This window comes from Harpia harpyja, chromosome 7, assembly GCF_026419915.1.
Source record: "Harpia harpyja isolate bHarHar1 chromosome 7, bHarHar1 primary haplotype, whole genome shotgun sequence".
In the NCBI taxonomy this organism is placed as follows: domain Eukaryota; kingdom Metazoa; phylum Chordata; class Aves; order Accipitriformes; family Accipitridae; genus Harpia; species Harpia harpyja.
In genome coordinates, this window is record NC_068946.1 from 51,169,885 (window position 1) to 51,189,487 (window position 19,603).

At 38.6% G+C, this 19,603-nt stretch overlaps 1 protein-coding gene across 1 annotated transcript in view; it reads right to left on the reverse strand.

Moving 5' to 3' along the window:
- Positions 1 to 646: 646 nt before the first annotated feature.
- Positions 647 to 19,603, reverse strand: part of LOC128144630 (von Willebrand factor D and EGF domain-containing protein-like) — a 190,550-nt gene continuing 171,593 nt past the window's right edge. The window contains exons 27-29 of the mRNA XM_052793761.1: positions 18,605 to 18,700; positions 10,549 to 10,646; positions 647 to 2,204 (exon numbers count right to left, since the gene is read on the reverse strand). Of these exons, the coding sequence (XP_052649721.1) occupies positions 2,190 to 2,204; positions 10,549 to 10,646; positions 18,605 to 18,700 (209 nt within the window). The 3' untranslated portion in view covers positions 647 to 2,189. The remainder of the gene's footprint in view (positions 2,205 to 10,548; positions 10,647 to 18,604; positions 18,701 to 19,603) is intronic.

Sequence of the window (19,603 nt, forward strand, 5' to 3'; positions counted from 1 at the left end):
AACTGCAGTAACTGTAGGTTACCTGTAGTTTGATATCAGATACTGGAACCTGAGTGTTACTATTTATTAGTGATTGTTTCTGGTTTATAATCACACATAAACTATCCTCAATGATGCAAAATAACTTTCTAATTGTCTAAAAATAGATGGGGATGTATATTGTCTCAAATAGTCACTTCTAGAAATACAGTGAGAAGCTGCAAGGTGTTGAAAGCTATTTTAGGTTTTGAAATCCAATCTTGGCAAGGGGTTTTGTTCATTAGCACTGTCTCTTGTAGACATTATGGAGGCAAGGTAATAGAAATCTTTTTTATTGATTGGGGCCGTACTTCAAGAAAGGCGTAATTGCCACCCTAAATTTAATCTTGTAGATACTCATCTGGTGCCAATGCTCTGTTTTAGTATTAATGTCTTCCTGGAACTGTTAAAGTGAATGCTAAAAACTTAACTTCATATTAACATTGCTAACTGTGATCTAGATAAGTATGTATTAGTAAAATACAGCAAGTATTCTTGAGGTCTAGTCCTTTGTCTAAGTGTTTGTAGGAAACTTGCAAGGAGTGGCGAGTGTAATTTGCTTTTTTATTCTTTTACTATTTACATTGGAGCGGTTCATAACATAAAATGAAAGGTGAAACTTCAGAAATAAAGAATAGAGAATCATTTATTGGAAAACAGAATGGATACATTTAAATCATTTTGCGATATTAGACGTGGGGAAAAAATGCTACTATTAGGAGCTGGATGAAAGGGAGGAGGAATGTTTCTGTGAATTATAGTAGCGACAGTTATTCCAAGCTTTTTTAAACCCTTAATTTGCAGTATTCAAAGGTCTCACAGTCAGTATTTTTTATTCTTATAAATTGACAGTGAGGGTCAGATCAAATCTTACATCTAGTTACTGTTGCAGCCCTGAAGGTTCAATCAAAATATCCTTACTTGTATCGTTGTTTCCCTAAGTTGCTTTTGGAAGAGTGAGGGAGTGTCAAAACTTCTGTATTCCTCCATCAAGGCACTGAGATTTTGGTCTTTTTTCAGTTACTCTGAATCTTCCAGTGAGACAAATGAACGGAGAGCATGAATGCCCAGAGCACGGTTTGGGATTTACTTTACTGAACCCGAGTTGCCCGAGGTGACAGTTTAAAACTCTTTTTTCCAAGTGAACTTATAATTGGTGTCCTCATTCCCTTCCTTGCACTCCTTCCTCCCCCCGCCAGGTTTCCTGCCACTGCTCCATCCCACCCCACGTCAGTACCGCTGCCTGCGATGAAACACGCGGCTCATCTTTTGGCCACTGGTAGGTGAGCCAATGGTAGATTTCTGTAAACCTGAATTTTCAGATTAAGATGCAGATTTCTGAGAGCACCTAGGTTTTCCAGTATTTCACTAAGCCCCTACTGTATGATTAGAGAGCTAGTTTTATAAAGTGCTTCCAGGGATTAAGACTGTATGGGTACATGGGGCCTTCTGTGTCCTTGGCATGTCGACCATTAACTTGCCCAGGAGCAATGTATAGCCATTACAGAGGGCAAAGAAGAACTCAGGTGTAAAGGCAAATAAAAGCCAGCATTTCACCAGGTATTGCATTGATACGTCCACAAATAAATGCTGATACATTAGCAACTTAGGAAACTAAAGCATTTGGCTCTAGCAGTTACTCAGGGAAAGACAATACAGGCTGGAGCTAGTTTGGTTAAACATTATTGAGGTCTTTCCCTTGGTAGTCACTGAAATTTCTCAGAAGCAGCAGGATCTTATGTATTCACTTTTCTCTAGACTGTGGGCAAACATACCTGTTTAAAAAAAATGGGAAGAAATGAGGAAATTAATCTGTGCCTTCAAATTTTAATGAAAGCAGAATAACACGGCACTAAAAATCTTTATAAAATGGTCTGTGCCATTTTAAAATCTTGTTGTTGTCAGGAGCAGTCATTGTGATGGTGTCACTACAGCCATGGATCATGAATTTGAGCCTTGCCATAGACAGGTTTGAAAATAAATGTAGGTTTATTGACATACGAGAAGGGTTGGGTTTTTTTTTTTTTATTCTTCTGTGTGATTATATGAGGGTAGAAGGGAGAGAACTAGCAATTTCTTCACACTATCTTCCCAAATGAAAAACGTGCTCAGTGCCAGATTATCAATACCCAAATGATTGTCTTCGTTGTCCTGTTGTTGTTATGTTATCTTCATCCTATTGGGAGCTGCAAAAAAGAAATGAGGATTCAGCTGCTTAAGGGACTGTAGAAGAAACAGCCTCATGCATGTGATGTCATGTAAGAAAAAATATGTGCAAGCATTCAAATAATTTATTGTAGTTACTGTATTTTCTTCGGAATTTATATGTAATTACGGCAAAATCACAATCCACATTTTTTTCACAATTTTGACTTAGGTAACCAAAGTTTTTATTAACTAGGGAATGAAGAACATGTTACTGAAAGGGATTAAGCAGTGAAATGATGAATGGAACTGTTTCCAAAGCATGCACATAAAGTGATATCATCTAGCTAAGGCTGATTTCTGCTCCATCGCTTCAACAGGAAAATAGCTATATTGCTGAAATGATGTGGCTTAGGCTCTATTATTTGTGGTGGCGCTTGACAGTTATGGAGTTGGAATTCAATTTCTTTCATCTAAAGCAGGTGTGCCTTAAAAAAATCACTCTGCCACTTCCGTATAACGCATGGAGATTGTTGGCTTCTTGCCTGAAAGCGTTTCAGTGCACTTATCCCATTTTCATACAGCAGAAGTTGTCCATGAATATCATCTTGGTTTAAATACATGAGTGAATTTTCTTCATCCCAAAACAAGATAATAGGTGATATGAAAAGCTTTATTTTATGCTAGCACATAGATTTAAGAACCCATTTTGAAGGGCAGTTTTATAGAAATCTATATTACAAAGCACATAAAGATGTTGACATTAATTTATTATTCAGGACAAGAAGAAAGGTGCTCCTTAATCTTGATGTGTATCTATTTGATATGACAGGTTAACATTGATATTAGCATCGTGTATCCAAATTTTACTTCCCTGTTTGACTCTAAAATACCTTACCTTAGTTTCTGATAGTGATGTACCCAGGTAGCAGTTGTTTGTTTGTGAATAGTACACGGAACATTTATTTTATATGAAAAGGGAGCGTACTTCTCCAAGTGTCTTCTGGGATTTAGACAGGTTTAGTTAGAGTAAGGATTTGAGTTTACATGGGAAAAATGTGTGTAATATCTGGAAGAGTGATATATATTTATTGAGGACAAATAAACATGTATGTGCATGTCTGTGTCCTATTACACATTTCCATTTATCTATATACACATTTATACTAAAATATGTATCTGGATTTTAGATGTGTATATATTTGTTTGTGTAAATATATATATATAGTTATAGAATCATAGAATCATTTAGGTTTGAAAAGACCTTTAAGATCATTGAGTCCAACCATCAGCCTAACACTGCCAAACCCACCACTAAACCATGTCCCTAAGTGCCATATCTACATGTCTTTTAAATACCTCCAGGGATGGTGACTCAACCACTTCCCTGGGCAGCCTGTTCCAGTGCTTGACAACCCTTTTGGTGAAGAAAATTTTCCTGATATCCAATCTAAACCTCCCCTGGTGCAACTTGAGGCCATTTCCTCTCGTCCTATCACTAGTTACTGGATAGAAGAGACCAGCACCCACCTCACTACAACCTCCTTTCAGGTAGTTGCAGAGAGCGATAAGGTCTCCCCTCAGCCTCCTTTTCCTCAGGCTAAACAACCCCAGTTCCCTCAGCTGCTCCTCCTAAGACTTGTGCTCTAGACCCTTTACCAGCTTCGTTGCTCTTCTTTGGATGCGGATATATATATATATGAATGTTTATATATAAAATAGGACATATTATGAAAATTAAAATATTGCAAAGGCCCTGTCTTGCTTTCTTTTGGTAGAAATGTGTGAAGAAAGTTGGAGTATATATTTAGTGCCAAAAAGGGCAGAAACTTCTAAGTATTCATGTTACATAGACCTGTCTGCAGTCACCCCCAAAATCCATTCTGAAGGCATGTGTCAGCTGAAGTCAAACATATCAGGGAAGACTTTCAATAGATTGGTTTCTCCTGTGTTCATGAAACTCTAATGAAAGCTAAAGAAAAGCATTGTGATTTCCAAATCAGTAATGCTCTTCTGTCCCATTTAGACTTAAAGAGAAGATATAGGATGCATCTTTTTATTGCAGGGAAACAGCAGAAGTCCAGAATGAACACTTTTATAAGTTTTCTTTCTTCACAAGCTTCTCTGAAACTAAAAGTGTGATCAAGTATTCATACTGTGCACTACCATAGTTCTTTAAATCCTTTAAGAACCAGTGGCAGGTTTTTGTCATCAGTAGGATGGAGCATACATGGAGACCTCCAGGTCAGCAGGGACCCGAGCTGGTGAGTTCACCTGGTAGGGCACATCTCTGCATGGATTTATCTGGGCACGCCTGGAAGCCCAAGCTCTTGGGTGCTTCCAGATCTAGGCTAACTACAGTGTATCAAGAAGCCTCTGAATACAGTCTGAATACAGGAACAAGTATATGTGTTGAAGATATTCAGTGATATGATGAGGAAGTCACAGTCTTATTTTTTTTGCTTAAATAGCATTAACTACTCTTACATTCCTTTGTAATAAGCAAGCAAATAGTCTGACTGACATACATGTGTAGCTTCATACTGCTTATATTTGACTTTCCCTTTTTTATCTCGTATTACTTCCATTTATTCGTCAAATAATTTAAGAATAGGCATGCTATTTTTCCCTAAAACTCCACAGATGACTAGCCTGTATATTCACAGATGCTAAATACAGCTCGTATAACTTCAGCACCATGATTTGTGGTTTAATGTCTGTTAGTGTATAAATGAACAAAGTAATAGTGATGTTAAGGTCACTAACTGCAGCAGAGGGTTGCCTAATATGAGAAATTGTTTATTAAAAATATCCTGTATTTTCAGGCTGTACTGAAATCAATAGTATGTTTAATCTTTGGAGGGTAGTCACTGGGTTCATTCATAGGGAATGAATGGCCTGCTGCTGTTTGGTTTACTGGTAAATTCGAGTGTTAAAAATATCTGCTATAAGGTAAGCCTGTTCTTAATTATTATTTTCTGTAACAGGCTACACTTCTCAGTACCTTTATGCTTTAGAATAAATATTCAACAGACAGGCAAGTTTAGTGCATTAATATTTAAACTGTTATTGGGACAATACACCGTCACGATAGCTTGTAGTGTAATATTATGTACCATTTATATCTAACTAGATAACATTGTTTAGCTTAAATTAATTCTGTTGGCTTAATTAATGCTATTACTTTAATCCATTTAGGAAGGAAAAAAAACCCAAGGAAAGCGTGATGGTATCAGATAGGACAACAGATACAATATGAATTTCAATTTTCTGAAAAACTCCCTGTTGTGCAAACGATGCCATGATTGTCTTTCTTAGTCTCTTTTGGGACTCTTGCCAAAGTTTTTAACTGTGGTTCCACTGGAAAAGAGGTCTGTTTAGTCTTTTTTGTTTGGGTCACCCCTTCCAGCCCTGAACAAATGTGCTCTAATGGCTGTTTTGAATGTAAAAGTCAGCAGGAGCATTTGTCTTCATGTCTGCCATGAAACTTCCTAAATTATCTGGATCTCTCAAAGAGTCAATACAAATTAAAAATACGCAGAAGATTTCTAAGAGAGTGATTGCTATTCTAGCAAGTTCATTAGCCTTCTGAGGAATGCTGTTGGCAGGCTTTGTTTAGCAGAAGTCCAAAAAAAAGTAAACCAAAAATGTCAGAAAATGAATTGCAAATCATTTGGCAATATAAATGTGAGAACTAGGATGTAGATGATGAATAATTTGGGAAAACGTATATTGTTCCTCCAGGAATCTTAACTGCACAAAAGGGAACTATACCGAAGATTACAGCAGAGAAAGGGGAATAACGTGATTAAGCGAATATGGGCTGTCCAGCTTTTCCAAATGCACTGGGAAAACCAGACTCCAGACACTATTTAGTTTGTGGAAGAAAAAGGAGTTCTGCAGTGAGGCCTTTTTTTTCTAGCTCCCTGTATCTATCTCCTTAGTGTTTTCAGTCCATACTCTGAAAAAAATGCTGCTAAAAATGAATTTTTCACTCTAATTTTGTGAGAATAAGTTGAAGACCAGAAATTAAGCTTAAAGGAGGAAATCAGTCTCCTAAACTGGGTAAGTGGCAATTAGCTTGCATCTCCTTCCCTAGGAAAGGGAGGTTGGTGCAATTCAGTTAGCTGCGAGTGCAGTCACCTAGAGCATCCCTTGTCAGCTGCTGCTGAGGGAAAGGAAGAGGCTGCTCCACTCCAATTTAATCCAGGTTTTTGGACAAATTTTACATGCCACTGCTACTGTGTTGTTCCCATTATTTGAAGATTCATAACAGAAACAGAGCAAAGCACGAGTTTTAACTCCCATAGCAAAACATAGTGGTAAATCTAACAGGAAGGAGAGAAAATTGCAGATGACACAGGCAAGGCTATGTGCTCAATGCCTTTTCTTCAGTCTTCACGGAAAGGTTAAATGTGACAAAAGGTTTAACATGATCAGAATTAACAAGGGAACAGGCATGCAAGGGACAGTAGGGAAGGAACTGAGTATTCAGATTCAGAGAAGTCAGATTTAAGGCCTGTTTACAAGGTTAAATGACTAGGCAATAAACTGGGATTTGAATTTATGGTATGCTATCTACTGTGCATTAACTCCCCATATGGAAAGTCTTTGTATATAAGAGGGTCTTTACATGAAGCAGCTTTTCCAGGTCAACAGGGCCTCACAGAGTTTACCCCAGCATATTTAAAGATGCATTTTCTAAACCAGCAGTGACTTGCTTTGAGAACTCCCGAAGGATATAAGTAGTCCCAATAAAAATAATACATATTTTTGAATGAGAAAAAAAAAAGGAAAAGCAAGGGAATGACAGCCAAAGATTCAGACTAAGTTGGTATCTGGAAAGATACTAACACAAATTATTAAACAATCAATTTATAAACCCCTCAAGCTTAATAAGGGAACCAGCCACTCTATCCACCAAGAACAGATGTGTTTTTTACATTAGGGAGACTTCTGATATGACTCAGATAGTCGTGCCAGTAAGTATGATTCAGATGAAATAAGTAAGGAGCAAAGCCTGTTTGAGAAAGTATTATCAAGGAATAATTATATCAATAGTCTGAAGGCCCTGATTTTTCTATTCTTCGCTACTTTCATTAATGTTTTAGACAATGAGGTGTCACATTTTTGAACATCGTCACACTTGGAGGCAGTGCAAGCAGGCTTAGAATTAAAAACCGTTTTGATAAATGGGTGAGACAGCTTGAAATCCGTAAGAGAAAATTAAGTAAAGACAATAAAGATGGTGCTTACAGAGGAAAAGTCAACTGCACAAATGCCAAATGGGAAATAAGTGATATGGTATCAGCACTGTGGAAAAGACTGAGCAGGTTGCAGCACTGCTGCAGAAAAATGTAAATCTCTTGCTGTAAATATATTAATCAGAGACACACAGGGAGGCAGTTGCTGGGCACTAGCCTGCACTGGTGCTCAGCTACAGCATGTCAGGAAGGATATAGAGAAACTGGAGACAGTTTAGACGAGCAACAGAGAACAGGGCTTGAAAATTGGTTGGTTTAGCTTAGGAAAATGGGAGAAAATCAGGCAGCAGAGACTCTAATTGTCTTCAAACGTATAAATGTTGTTACTGAAAGAACTGTGATAACTTTTCTCTGTGCCCACCAAGGTTACCCCAAGAAGTATCAGTTTTACTTGCAACAGATTGGGTTTATGTTCAGGGTTAGGAAAAACAAAACTGTGCTCTAATAATGTAGTTAAATACTTGGACAATTACTTAGATAAATTGTGAGATTTCCACGATTGAGAGGTTTGGAGAAGAAGTTGATTAAAACTTGTACAGATTGTTCAGTTATACCTGATCCAGTCTGATAAATTAACTCTTGGGAAGACTATCATCGCAACTTTTCCACAGCAATATGGGTATGAATTCCTATGTTTACAATTTACTGTAATCCATGCTAGTAAATGAGCTTTGCATTTTAATATCTCTCATAATTTTGTTTTTTTGGAGGGGTAGCTCATTTGCTTTCATATAACATAAGCCATGTAATTTAAACTAGACACCATTAAATCCATCATTTTTATTACTAACTTTGATTCTAGCTTTCAACAAGGCTCACAGATTGAAGGGAACCTGTTAATTCTCTTTTATTCAGAGCATTTCCTTCTTCACATCAAAGTAATGCACGTTCATATCAGCACAGCCAATCAGTAATTCTGCAGAATAAGCCGTGAAACTGAAGAGTGCTTTAAACAGTCTTGAAAAATGTGAGATTAATCATTACTAGAGAGACCCATGTGTTTACATGTATCATTGATGGCTTGGCATTCTGGACATACAAAATATGCAAAGTCGTCTTCTACTTTCTTTTTCTTTCAGGAGTGATTTACCATGTAATAGTCTATTCATGTGAAAAGGAAGCCTATTTTTTTGATGTAATATTTTCTGTTAAGTGCAACAAAGTTCCACTTCATTTGTGAAATGACAAATATCATACTTCACACTTTCACAACTAGAGTAATGCTCTAAAGCAATCCTGATAATCTTGGTCTGCTGTATCAAAGAGGGCAACTCTTGACCTACCAAGGGAAAGTCTCCTGGATATAAACACCTGCAGACAATAACTCCAGTTTATCTTGGCATATTCCTGCTTCCATTTAGACTTCTGTTAACTGAGAAAATGTGCACCGTATTTTCCTAGGCTACAGCCAACCTATTTAATAGATTTTTTTATATATAGAAAATTACAACACTTACTCATCTGATCTACATCAGCTGCATTTCAATATTGATGTAGGAGCTGTAATTTAGTACGAGAATGTACTTGTTAAGAAAATCCATACAGAACTTTAATTCTGATATTAAAATCTAATTATCATTAACAGAATAAAATGACTACCGGAATAGATTTTCATGCTTTCTCTTAATGCGTTATGTAATTGAAATGAAAATATGTTGATTTTTGCCCCTAGCCTTTCAATATAGATAAATGACAGGACAACCTGCCTTTTTGAAAGCAGGAAAAATTTGGAAATTGGGCCAATCAGGACATCTGACTGGAATAGTGTTTGAGTTATGGGAAATGACTATGGCTTAGAATTGTGGCTCTTAACAATGGCAAACCTGTAAATTGTTTTGGCTGTTTGTGACTCTGGAAGGCAGAAGATTCTCTGAGAAACAGGAGGTGCAGGATATGAAATACAGCAGTATTCAAAATAGAAGGGGAAATTCAAGTTGATACATACAGTGTTTAGGCACACCAGGCAAGATGGAAAAAATGATTTTGTCTTAGCGGTGATGTAGGGGATAAACTCGACTTAAAGACATACACTGATGTGATGGCCAGGTCAAGCCCAGCTGTCAGATGTACTATGACCTTGCAAACCATTCTGGTAGTTGGACATGGCTTACTGTTTTTTGGGGAGGTGGTGAGGATAGTATTTGCCCAACTCAATGCTTCTCAAATTCATGCAAAAAAAGATTTGCATGAACTGGACTTCAGTTTGCTTTGGTCAATGCCAGGAAGAGAGAAATCATTGTTTCTTCATAAGGCAACAGGAACAGCTGTCACAGCAAGAAGATACAGAGCAGGACAGCTGTCACCTGTTTTGGTTGCCATTCACCTTGGCACAGGAGATTTAGTCCCATCAGCTCTGTTTGAGCATAGGTGGGAGCACCCATTTGGTAACGGAATAGCAAGTGCTAACAGGTGCTAGAAGAGTTCATCTTGGAAAAGAGCCTCTAACAAAGTTATTTGGAGGAGCGAGATGAATCCCTCTCCGACCATGAGAATTGTTCTGGTGTTTTGCCACTTTTGGATAGGTCTGTAGTGACATTTAATGTAGAGTCTGAAGTCAAGCTCAGCAAGACAAAGCAGGCTGTCTGTGGACATCAGAAACTGGAGTGGAGAAGGAATGAACAAGAGTAATTGCTGCTCATAGACCTCCTGGGTGCATGTTGCAAAAAAGAGGCAAAGTTAGGAAGGGAAGGGGGTGAAAAGCAAGCGGAGGGGCATCTGGTGGGGAGGAACAGGTTGCCCTTGCAATTCAGAAAAGCTTCCAGGCTTGGGCTGGACTGCAACTAGTTGTTTTTCTCCAGGGTTTACTGTGCAGATGATTAGCGAGTTTGGACAGGAGCACTGTATTAAGGATGACCCTACCTACCAGAACAGACACAGCTTTTGTGGGTTTTATATTTCAAGTATTAAACTGTTCCTTAAGGGAAAATTTTGTATAGAACTTGGATACAGTGTTATTTTGGCAGCTTAGCAGTTATTAAACTTCCTGTAAACTATTTTGTAACCTTATTTACACCTTTCATAAGGTTAACAAGACTTTGACCCATTTTCCTGTAGGCTGTTTCAGTTCCATTTGGTTATTTTTGTCCCTCTTACCATAAGAATCAGTGGGTTTGGAGCTTACCTTCTTTTCACATGCTGAACCAGTATAGCCACTTCTGCAAGCACAGACATTTGGTATTGTGCATCTGCTTCCAAACAGACATTTTTGCTCACAAAGTGCTACAAATGAAAGATAAAGTTGTTTAGAAATACAGTTATTCTAAGTCTTGTAATTAGAAAGGGAATATTTAGATGCTTTTGAAAATGTTCTGACAAAATATATCATGATTCTGTAGTTTCATATGATGGAGCAAAGGACAATAAATAAAAAAATATTGAGGTATTAAAAATGGTTTTCCATAGGCTTTTTCATGCCTATTTGTCTGTTAGGGTTATAATTTTTCTTTTTTTTTTCTCCTCTTCTTCCCACTGGTGGGGAAAGAGAAGACTGTGCTAAAGTAATCGCCTCAGCTCAGTCGGAAATGGACCAGTGCAAGGCCTAATTTTGAAAGCCAGTATATGTTCTGGGCATTGATGGTTGGGTCAGATTTGTGCCAAAATTGGGTTTTTTTGTTCCAGTTGAATTAAAATAACAGCTGTTAAAAGATTCATTCTTGACTTGAGATGAAAAGATATGTTAAATATGTACTCCCAAAGGGGATGATATCACAATAAATAAAAGGGAGAATTCGGTGAATTGCATACTTACACCTATGGAAACCGGGGCATAAGAAGATGTAATTTCATGGTCCCACAGAATCAGCAATGAGCTATTTATTCCAGGTAAAAAGGAATCAGAAAAACTTTTAAATTTTGTTTATAGTACCATATCACTTATGGAGGCTCATCCATTTGAAGGTATTCTGTTAATAGAAGAATCAGTGGGGATTTTTTTTAAGAGAGAAAAAAGATAATCAATTGAATTAGTCAAATTTCAGCCAGTTTTTCATCCTCATTAGCAGTTTATATTGTTTTGACATTGTTTTGGCATAGAGGAAAGAGAACAGCCAATTCATAGGGCACCAATTCAAGAACACACATGTCATAGTATTTTAATTAGATCTCATGAGTTAAACCTTCTATAAATATTGCCAGAATATTGTATCCTAGTTACAGGCAGTCAGACTAAGTGCCTTCAAAACTGGTCAGATGTGTATCAACAAGTGGCTTATATTTTCTTGTGAGGCAGAGGCATATAGGAGGCTGCAAACCATGCAACCATTAAGACGGATCTGAAAATAAAGTAGACACATATCTATGATCCAATACCATCATCTCCTTCATCATGGAGCAAAGTGTTCCATCAGACTTGAAAGAGTTTAATGTATCCCTATGTGTTTTGGGTTTGTGTGGCGGGGTTTTGGTAGCGGGGAAGGGGCTGCAGGGCCGGCCCCTGTGAGAAGCTGCTAGAAGCTTCCCTGGCTCCAAGTCGGACCCGCCGCTGGCCAAGGCCGAGCCCCTCAGCGAGACAGACAGAGAGAGAGACAGTGGGAGAACAGAGTTAAGAAGGGGAATCTGCAGCGGAGAGGGGAGTGGGATGTGAGAGGAACCCCTCTGCAGATCCCGAGGTCAGTGAAGAAGGAGGAGGAGGAGGAGCGGGGCAGGAGGGGATGCCCCCGCAGCCCGCGGTGAGGTGGCAGGCTGTGCCCCCCCAGCCTGTGGAGGGGAGCGGGGGAGCAGATGCCCACCTGCAGCCCGGGGAGAGAGGAGCCCACGCCGGAGAAGGGGGATGCCCCCAAGATGGCCGGGACTCCATGGGGAAGCCCGCGCTGGAGCAGCCTGTGCCTGAAGGACTGCAGCCCGCAGAAAGGACCCACGCCAGGGAAGTTTGTGAGGAACTGCAGCCCGTGGGAGGGACCCACATGAGGGAAGTTTGTGAGGAACTGCAGCCCGTGGGAGGGACCCACGCTGGAGCAGGGGAAGAGTGGGGAGTCCTGCCCCTGAGGAGGAAGGAGCAGCAGAGACAACGTGCGAGGAACTGACCCCAACCCCCATTCCCCGTCCCCCTGCGCCGCTGGCAGGGAGAAGGTAGAGAATTCAGGAGTGAAGCTGTGCCCAGGAACAAGGGAGGGGTGGGGGGAAGTTGTTTTAAGATTTGGTTTTACTTCCTATTATCCTTGTTTTGATTGGTAGTAAATTAAATTGATTTTGTTTTTCCCCAACTTGAACCTGTCTTTTGCCTGTGACCATAAGTGGGGAGTGATCCCTCCCTGTCCTTGTCTCGACCCACAAGCACGTCTTCATATTTTCTCCTCCTCATCCCACTGGAGGCCGGGGGGGAGGAGTGAGCGAGCAGCTTCGTGGTGCTTTGTTGCCAGCTGGGCTTAACCCACAACACCCAATGAGGGTTTTTTCAGAGAAAATCTACTTTTTTGAGGTGCTGAAGGAACAAATTCTAGAACTTCAGTTTGTTAGACTTAGGTTCTGATTTTGGCACAGGTTTAAGCTCATGCAAATTCTTAGTGTTACAATCTGAAATCTCAGAGACAGACCAGGCCAGTGAAATTTCTTTAGAAAACACACTGTGAGATCCTAAGCCATCCAAATGTGATTCTCAGAGTTATAGTGATTGTTATAATGACCTTGGAAGGCCAGCAACAAAGTGTTTAACATCTGGAATTTGTATTGCTTTTGTTCTATCAGGTTATTGTGGCAGCTAACACTCACTGAGGAGGTTGAGATTTTGCCAGAGTAGGGAATATTAAAATCTAAAGATGTATACTGAACTTCAGGCCTCACAGCTATAGGACAGAGGAGCGAAGAAGCAGATTTATTGCCACTCTATGCATCTTAAAAAGGAGAAACTGTAAACAGCCTGGCAAACTGCTACTCTTGTAAGTATAATCAGGTAGTGAGAGTTCATGCTGTGTCAAAACTACTGACCCGTACCGTGTCCAGAACAAGAACACGCAGAGACCTGGACATGCTGGTGACCTTCAGGTGCTCCTTTTTTAAAAAGCCAGCTGTGTCAGGTGGTTATCTGCTGTAGGACTCCAGTGACCTGGAGCTAGTGACTTGCCATCCTAGTATATGAGCTAGTTGATATATTTCTGCTATTTTGAAAAGGTAAAAGTGCTGTTTTGTTGAAACAAGATTTTAAGAAACAAACTTGGTTTTGCTAGGTGTCTGTTGCAAAACACTCCTTAAGATCCAGAATGGGCAGCTGCAAACTTCTGAATTTCTCCTTCGGGGAGGGCGGGGGTGGGGGCAGGTTTGAATCCTGGGTGTGGATGGGGCAGAGGAGGCATGAAATCACGCTTAAGCTGGAACAGTGTGCTCATCGTCTGCTGACTGCTACTTCAGCTCCTCCATGAACTTTGAAAGTAGTCAGATTTTTAACTGGAAAAATCTTAAGAGTTTCATTCCTGGAACAAAAATGTTTCTGAGTAGGGAGTGCATTGTCAGCAGAAGGGGATCCTTGTGCCCGCACCAGTTTTGTTCCCCTGTATAGTAAGCTAGAAGAGAGAGAACTGTGTATGATATTACTATTATTCATTTGATATGAACTTGATCTGGGGAAAGATGGAAGTTGATTCCCCTTTCAGCTTGGTAGTGGATAAAAGAAGAAGAGGTAAAGCAAAGAGAGGTGGACTTTTCTGGAGACCCCTATAGCAGCTGGGGTTGTGCTGGTATGCATGGACAGAACAGGCATTAGATAAGGTACCAGGCTTTTTTTCTGTCTGTGGTTTCTTTGATTCTCAGTTGACGCAAACAAAGAAAAGGAAGGTAAAAGATTTCCTCCTTTTTTATCCTTTGCTACCTGCCTGTCTCTCCCTCTCCACCCACTGCTTCTTGCTGTAGTGCTCAGAAAAACAAGAGCTCAGTTAAGAAAAAAGTTAAAAACATTTTGGAAGAAAATTGGAATTGAAATCACAGAGGATAATAACATAGCTGAAGTTCAAATGAATATTTCATAAATGTATTTACAAGGGATGCTAAGCCACTAAACACTAAAAATGACACAGGCAATGTATGCATTATCCTGCACAGATTCAGCAAAGAAAGTCATTTAATAAGCTAAGCTTACGTTAAAATTATAATCAATAAATGCCCATTACAGAAGGAGATTTATCCCTGGGTGTTAAAAGAACAGAGCTATAATTTGCATGTGAACTATATTCTTTTTTTTTTAAATTTTTCTTTTTTTAAGGTTTGAAAGGGTTACATAGGAAAGCTAGAAGAAAGCCTGTCTGAGATGTTGTTCAAGGCAGAGAGAGAGAATGAGGAAGAATGTTGAGGAAATTATAAGGCTATAAGCTTGACACTTATAACATGCAAATAAAGAGAAGATATTCTGAAGGGCAATGAGGAGCCAGTATGGGTTCAATAATATTAGAACAGCAGATAGCAGCATGAATTTTAATGATGAAGATCCTTCACAACTATAACCTTCTTATACTTTATAATTAATTATTAGAATTATACCTTGATCCTGCATTCAGAGCCTTAAACAACAGACTTATATCCCTGGCCAGAAGCCTTTTGACTTTACTGGGTTGTGTTTTGGCTATATCTGTCAGGGTAATCAGATTGCACTGTCATGTTTTCACTGCTTTGGTCTAATGTTTCTTTTCCAGCTCAAGAAAAAGAGAGATGTAAGTCAACACTGCAGGAGGCAGGGGGAAGCAAAAAGCATTGAGCTTCAGACTGGGTATCTAATATAGAATGGGAAGGAAATCACTGACAAAAACATGGCGATCCTGGGATACTGTTTATGTGTTTTCAGAGAGGGAATTTTTGGAATATTTGTGCTGCTGTCATGAAAGCTAAAAGCAAAGTCAGACAGAAAATGTGTTCTAATGGAAGGAGCCTAATCTATGAAGCTGCTGGTTTCTGTATTGGAGATATGTTGAATATTTCAAATGACTTTTTTTAACCTGTCTTCTGAAAGGTAATTTCCCTACATCTGCAATACAGCCTGAAACTTGACCATTATTCCTTAAACTATGACCATCAAAGTCATAGGTATTTATCAAGGGTAATACCTGTATTCTACCATACACCTTATTTGTTGGGACAAATGACCTATTTTATCCATCGTCTTCCAGAAGCCATTCTGTTCAGCTACAGATGAGTGGGGAACAAAACTATTCTCTTGACTGACCTCTTTATTTACAGTCTGATAAAAGAAGACTATTGTATTTTATCCATTACCAATTTCTCTTAAAAGTCTATACTTTTACTCTTGCAAAGTTCTGCAGTGTAGTGGTAGCCAGAGACTGGTCATGGTCTCTGAAGCATTTTCAAAATACTTTAGAGATAAAATCATTCTGACTTAGAGAGTGCCAATCTTCATTGCAACAGAACTGAAAATCTGCTCTAGGTTACTGTCAGTGGTGGTGTCCACTGAAAGGTTGAAGCATTTTGGACTATCACTTGTGATAGAGATCTATGTCCTTCTTCCCTGGTGAAAGTTGGCAGGTAAATCTGAGAAGTCAGTATTTGCACTTGTGAGTATTTAAATTAATTATTAGGGACTTAAAAGTAGAGAATGTCATGTTTTGCTTTTTCTGGTTTTATAGAAGACTGAGAACAGAAGACTTAGGAAAGATTTTATTGTGGCAGCTATATTTACTGCTGCCTCCAAACATCTTCTTGACATGTCTTTGTAGGCTGAGGCTTTTGTGAGTTAGAAACTGCACTGATGAAGGTGATCTGTGCCTTCTTACTAAAGATGAATCAAAAGTGGATGTCCAAGATGAATTCTCAGTATTTGTCCTTTGTTTTTTGTTGGCTTAATGGCTTACTCTGGCTAGCTATCTCAGTATAGAGAACTGAAACTATTTTTTTCCTTCTGAGAAATGTCCAGAAAACAGTGGAAGTCTCTGTAGATCCTTTGGTTTGGTCACCCTACTGGATATGTGTTAGGAAGTTATTGAGGAAAAAATGGGGTTCAGTGTGTAGATGAAACCTTTATCTCCATTTCCATCTCTGCCATCTCCATAAGGGCAGTTGCATGAATTCACAGGCTGAAAAGAATGAAGCTGGGGTTATCTAACCTCCTCCTACCCTTGAAAAAGGCCCAGAGAAACAATCCAGCCCTAATTGCTTCTGGATAGTGGAGACGGTACAGTGATTGCTGAGAAAAACTATCATCTGGATTGTTACTTGTAAAGTGAATTTTTGCATTAGGAAATGGAAACAGTTTAGATTAATAATATGAAAAATATAATAATTAATAGATGATATAAATTAATAAATTCATACACAAAATAATAATAAAGTTTTTATATAATATGTAATAAAATAAATTAATATAGAATATGAAATAATATTTGAATAACATGTTGCTACTACTTTCCTATCTTATAATGTGAATGTTTTGCTCTGTTGTTGAGTTTAACAGCCAAAGTCTGTAGTTAAAGTGGTGCAAATCAAGACCATATTCAGCCTTGTTGTTGATACTATAGCGGAGCACAGAATTTGGGCAAACACATCCAAGCAGGAAAGGGGGTGCTGAGCACAGGGAAACCTTGGGGGCTTAAGTTTGACAAAGTAGTTTTGCAAAGGGGAGTAGTGTGATGAACCAAACACCTCCTTGCCAGAAATGTGCTGGTTCTGGCAGAGTGCATGGATTTGGCCCACTGTTTGTGGGAGATGGGAAACAGGCGAAAGAAATATGAGGGTAACAAAAAGATGTAACCAGAGGTTGGTTACAGTCCTCTTTGCTGCTGCTAGCAGCCTGCTCATCAGTGCCAGAGCTGAGGCCAAGGCTATTTATGTTTAGGCAGATAAATACATTTTTTTCATTGAGTTCTGGATTTGGGCAAACAGACTCCCATTAAAACACAAAAGCAGACTTGCTTTCAGGGGTTACACTTCTATGCAAAACTTTACACCTAACATCTGTGAGGATGAAGACTTTCTTGTTCCCCTGCTTCCTCCCTGCTTCACTGTGAATGCCCTGGAGCAACATTATAAGACCTCACCATCTGCTCTCTGACAATAGTCTTCTCTCTTTCTGTATAAAAAACCAGAAATTCCAAGCACTTGGTGGTTATTTGGGTTTCCTGTGGGACCTAGGAGTTTCAGCCAGCTCCTTTTGGACAAAAAGCTGATTTAATTCCCACTACAGTGAAAATATGGGAAGAAATAGTAAAAACAGTGACTAGCAAATAAACAGATTTGGAGCAAAGTTTCAAAGGAGCTGGTTAAATAGATATATAAAAAGTTGCCTAGGTGTGTGTGCCTGCATAGGACAGCAGAAAATGTTAATGATAGTAAGCCTTACTTGCCTTTCACAAGAACAGGCACGATTTTTTTATTCATTTAATAAACTGAGTCAAGAATATGTCATCAACTAATAAATAACTTTAAACATTACCATGTTTGAACTAGAAGACAGCTGGCACAAAGAAACAATTACACAGCCATTGGGATTTAACTGACAAAAGATTTCCATAAGTAATTACTCTCTGTGAGTGTGAGAGGAAAGAAAGATTGCCCTTTAAAGGGGATAATGCCTTGATATTTTCTTCATGCCCTTTTACTGTAAAGCTAATAACATATACAAACTGAAGTGACCCTGTATGTTACAGGCAATAAGGGATCTCTTCCTATTCCAGGTCTTCCAGTTCTTCCACATGCAAATACTTCCAGCTATCTTGGTGGTCAGTCTGAACGCGTAGTACTTACAGGATCGGGCTCTTAGGTTAGCAGATACATAGAATTTCTTTCTGTGCTTAATGCCATCTGGGTACACAGAATGGGTTACTCCATTTCCTTTTGTCCCTGACCCCTCTTTTTTTACCTTATATTTCAAATTATTTAATTTAAAGACTACTAATTTTGACTGACAGGTCGAGCTTAGCATCCACATAAGTAAAAGATGAGTCAGGTCTCTTTCTCATGCTGAAGTTGAGTCCAGAAATGTCTTTAAAAATAATAGTTTTACTGGCAGCCTAAGACAGTTCTGACAAATAAGAGGCAGAATTTAGGTGCTAATCATGTTATGGTTGACTTTTACATGTAATAGAATCAGAGACTCGTAGAATCATTTATGTTGGAAAAGGCCTTTAAGATCATCCAGTGCAACTGTAAACCTAACGCAAGACACACATAGTAGAAAATTTAATGCATAAAGATCTCTGGTGCAACGTGTGTGGCTACAAAAGTGTAGTAATTAAAGCAGCACTTACGGGTCTGGCACAGCATTCCTACCCACCCTTCAGAGCATTCGCAGACGTTTGGACCTATACATTCTCCACCGTTCAGACATTTCTGCAGGCAAACAGCTGAACAGATTGACATGAAACAAGTGAGAAGTTGTACATAATATATCTGGATGTTCAAGATCTGTCTGAAAGGTGACCTGCTAGGTTTTATTCCATATGGTTAATTTCTAAAGAAGTGAATGAGTTCTATTCCTCAGATACTCGGTGTTCAGGGTTCTTTGATATTTGCTTCTTAAGCAATTTATCTTTGATGACTGTCTGCTGGGACCTTTGCTGTTTTAATGCTCAGCTCACCATCAGTTAAGAATACTCTCCATATGATATATTCATATGTGTTATATGCATATTATGTTTTCCATGTTATAAATAAATAGATTCTCATAGTAAAGTTTGATATGTATACTGCATATATTATTTCTTCAGAGATCCTGAAAGAGTGAATGCATGTTTTGGTTTATAAGTGTGAGACACACAGACTTCCTTCAGAATTTCTGAATAAATGATTAATATTATAATTTCAAAACACTTTTCCTGAAATTATATTTACTATCAGGACCCAAAGGGTAAAAAGCCAATATTTTAATCTGGTTTACATACAGTATGTCATCTTGATTATAAATTTATTCAGTTTATCTGTCAACATCATGGTAATGAATAGCCACGTAAGGAAAAATATTCCTTGAAAATATTTTAGGTTGAGAGGTTTTTTTTAATTACATTTTTATGTAACTGTAGTCAGATCTGGTAGAGTTACAGAATAAGAACACATCATCCTCCAAATTATGCACCAAAATGTATCTGGTGACCTTGAGAGTATATCAGTTCGGAAGGCTTTATAGCAGGCTTTAAATAGTTCTGTATTTTGAAATATATGGCATTTCTCCGTAAAATATAACAAAATATGTGAAGCTGTTAAAACATAAAATCAATGCTTCAAGTTTAATACTATAAAAATGAATTTCC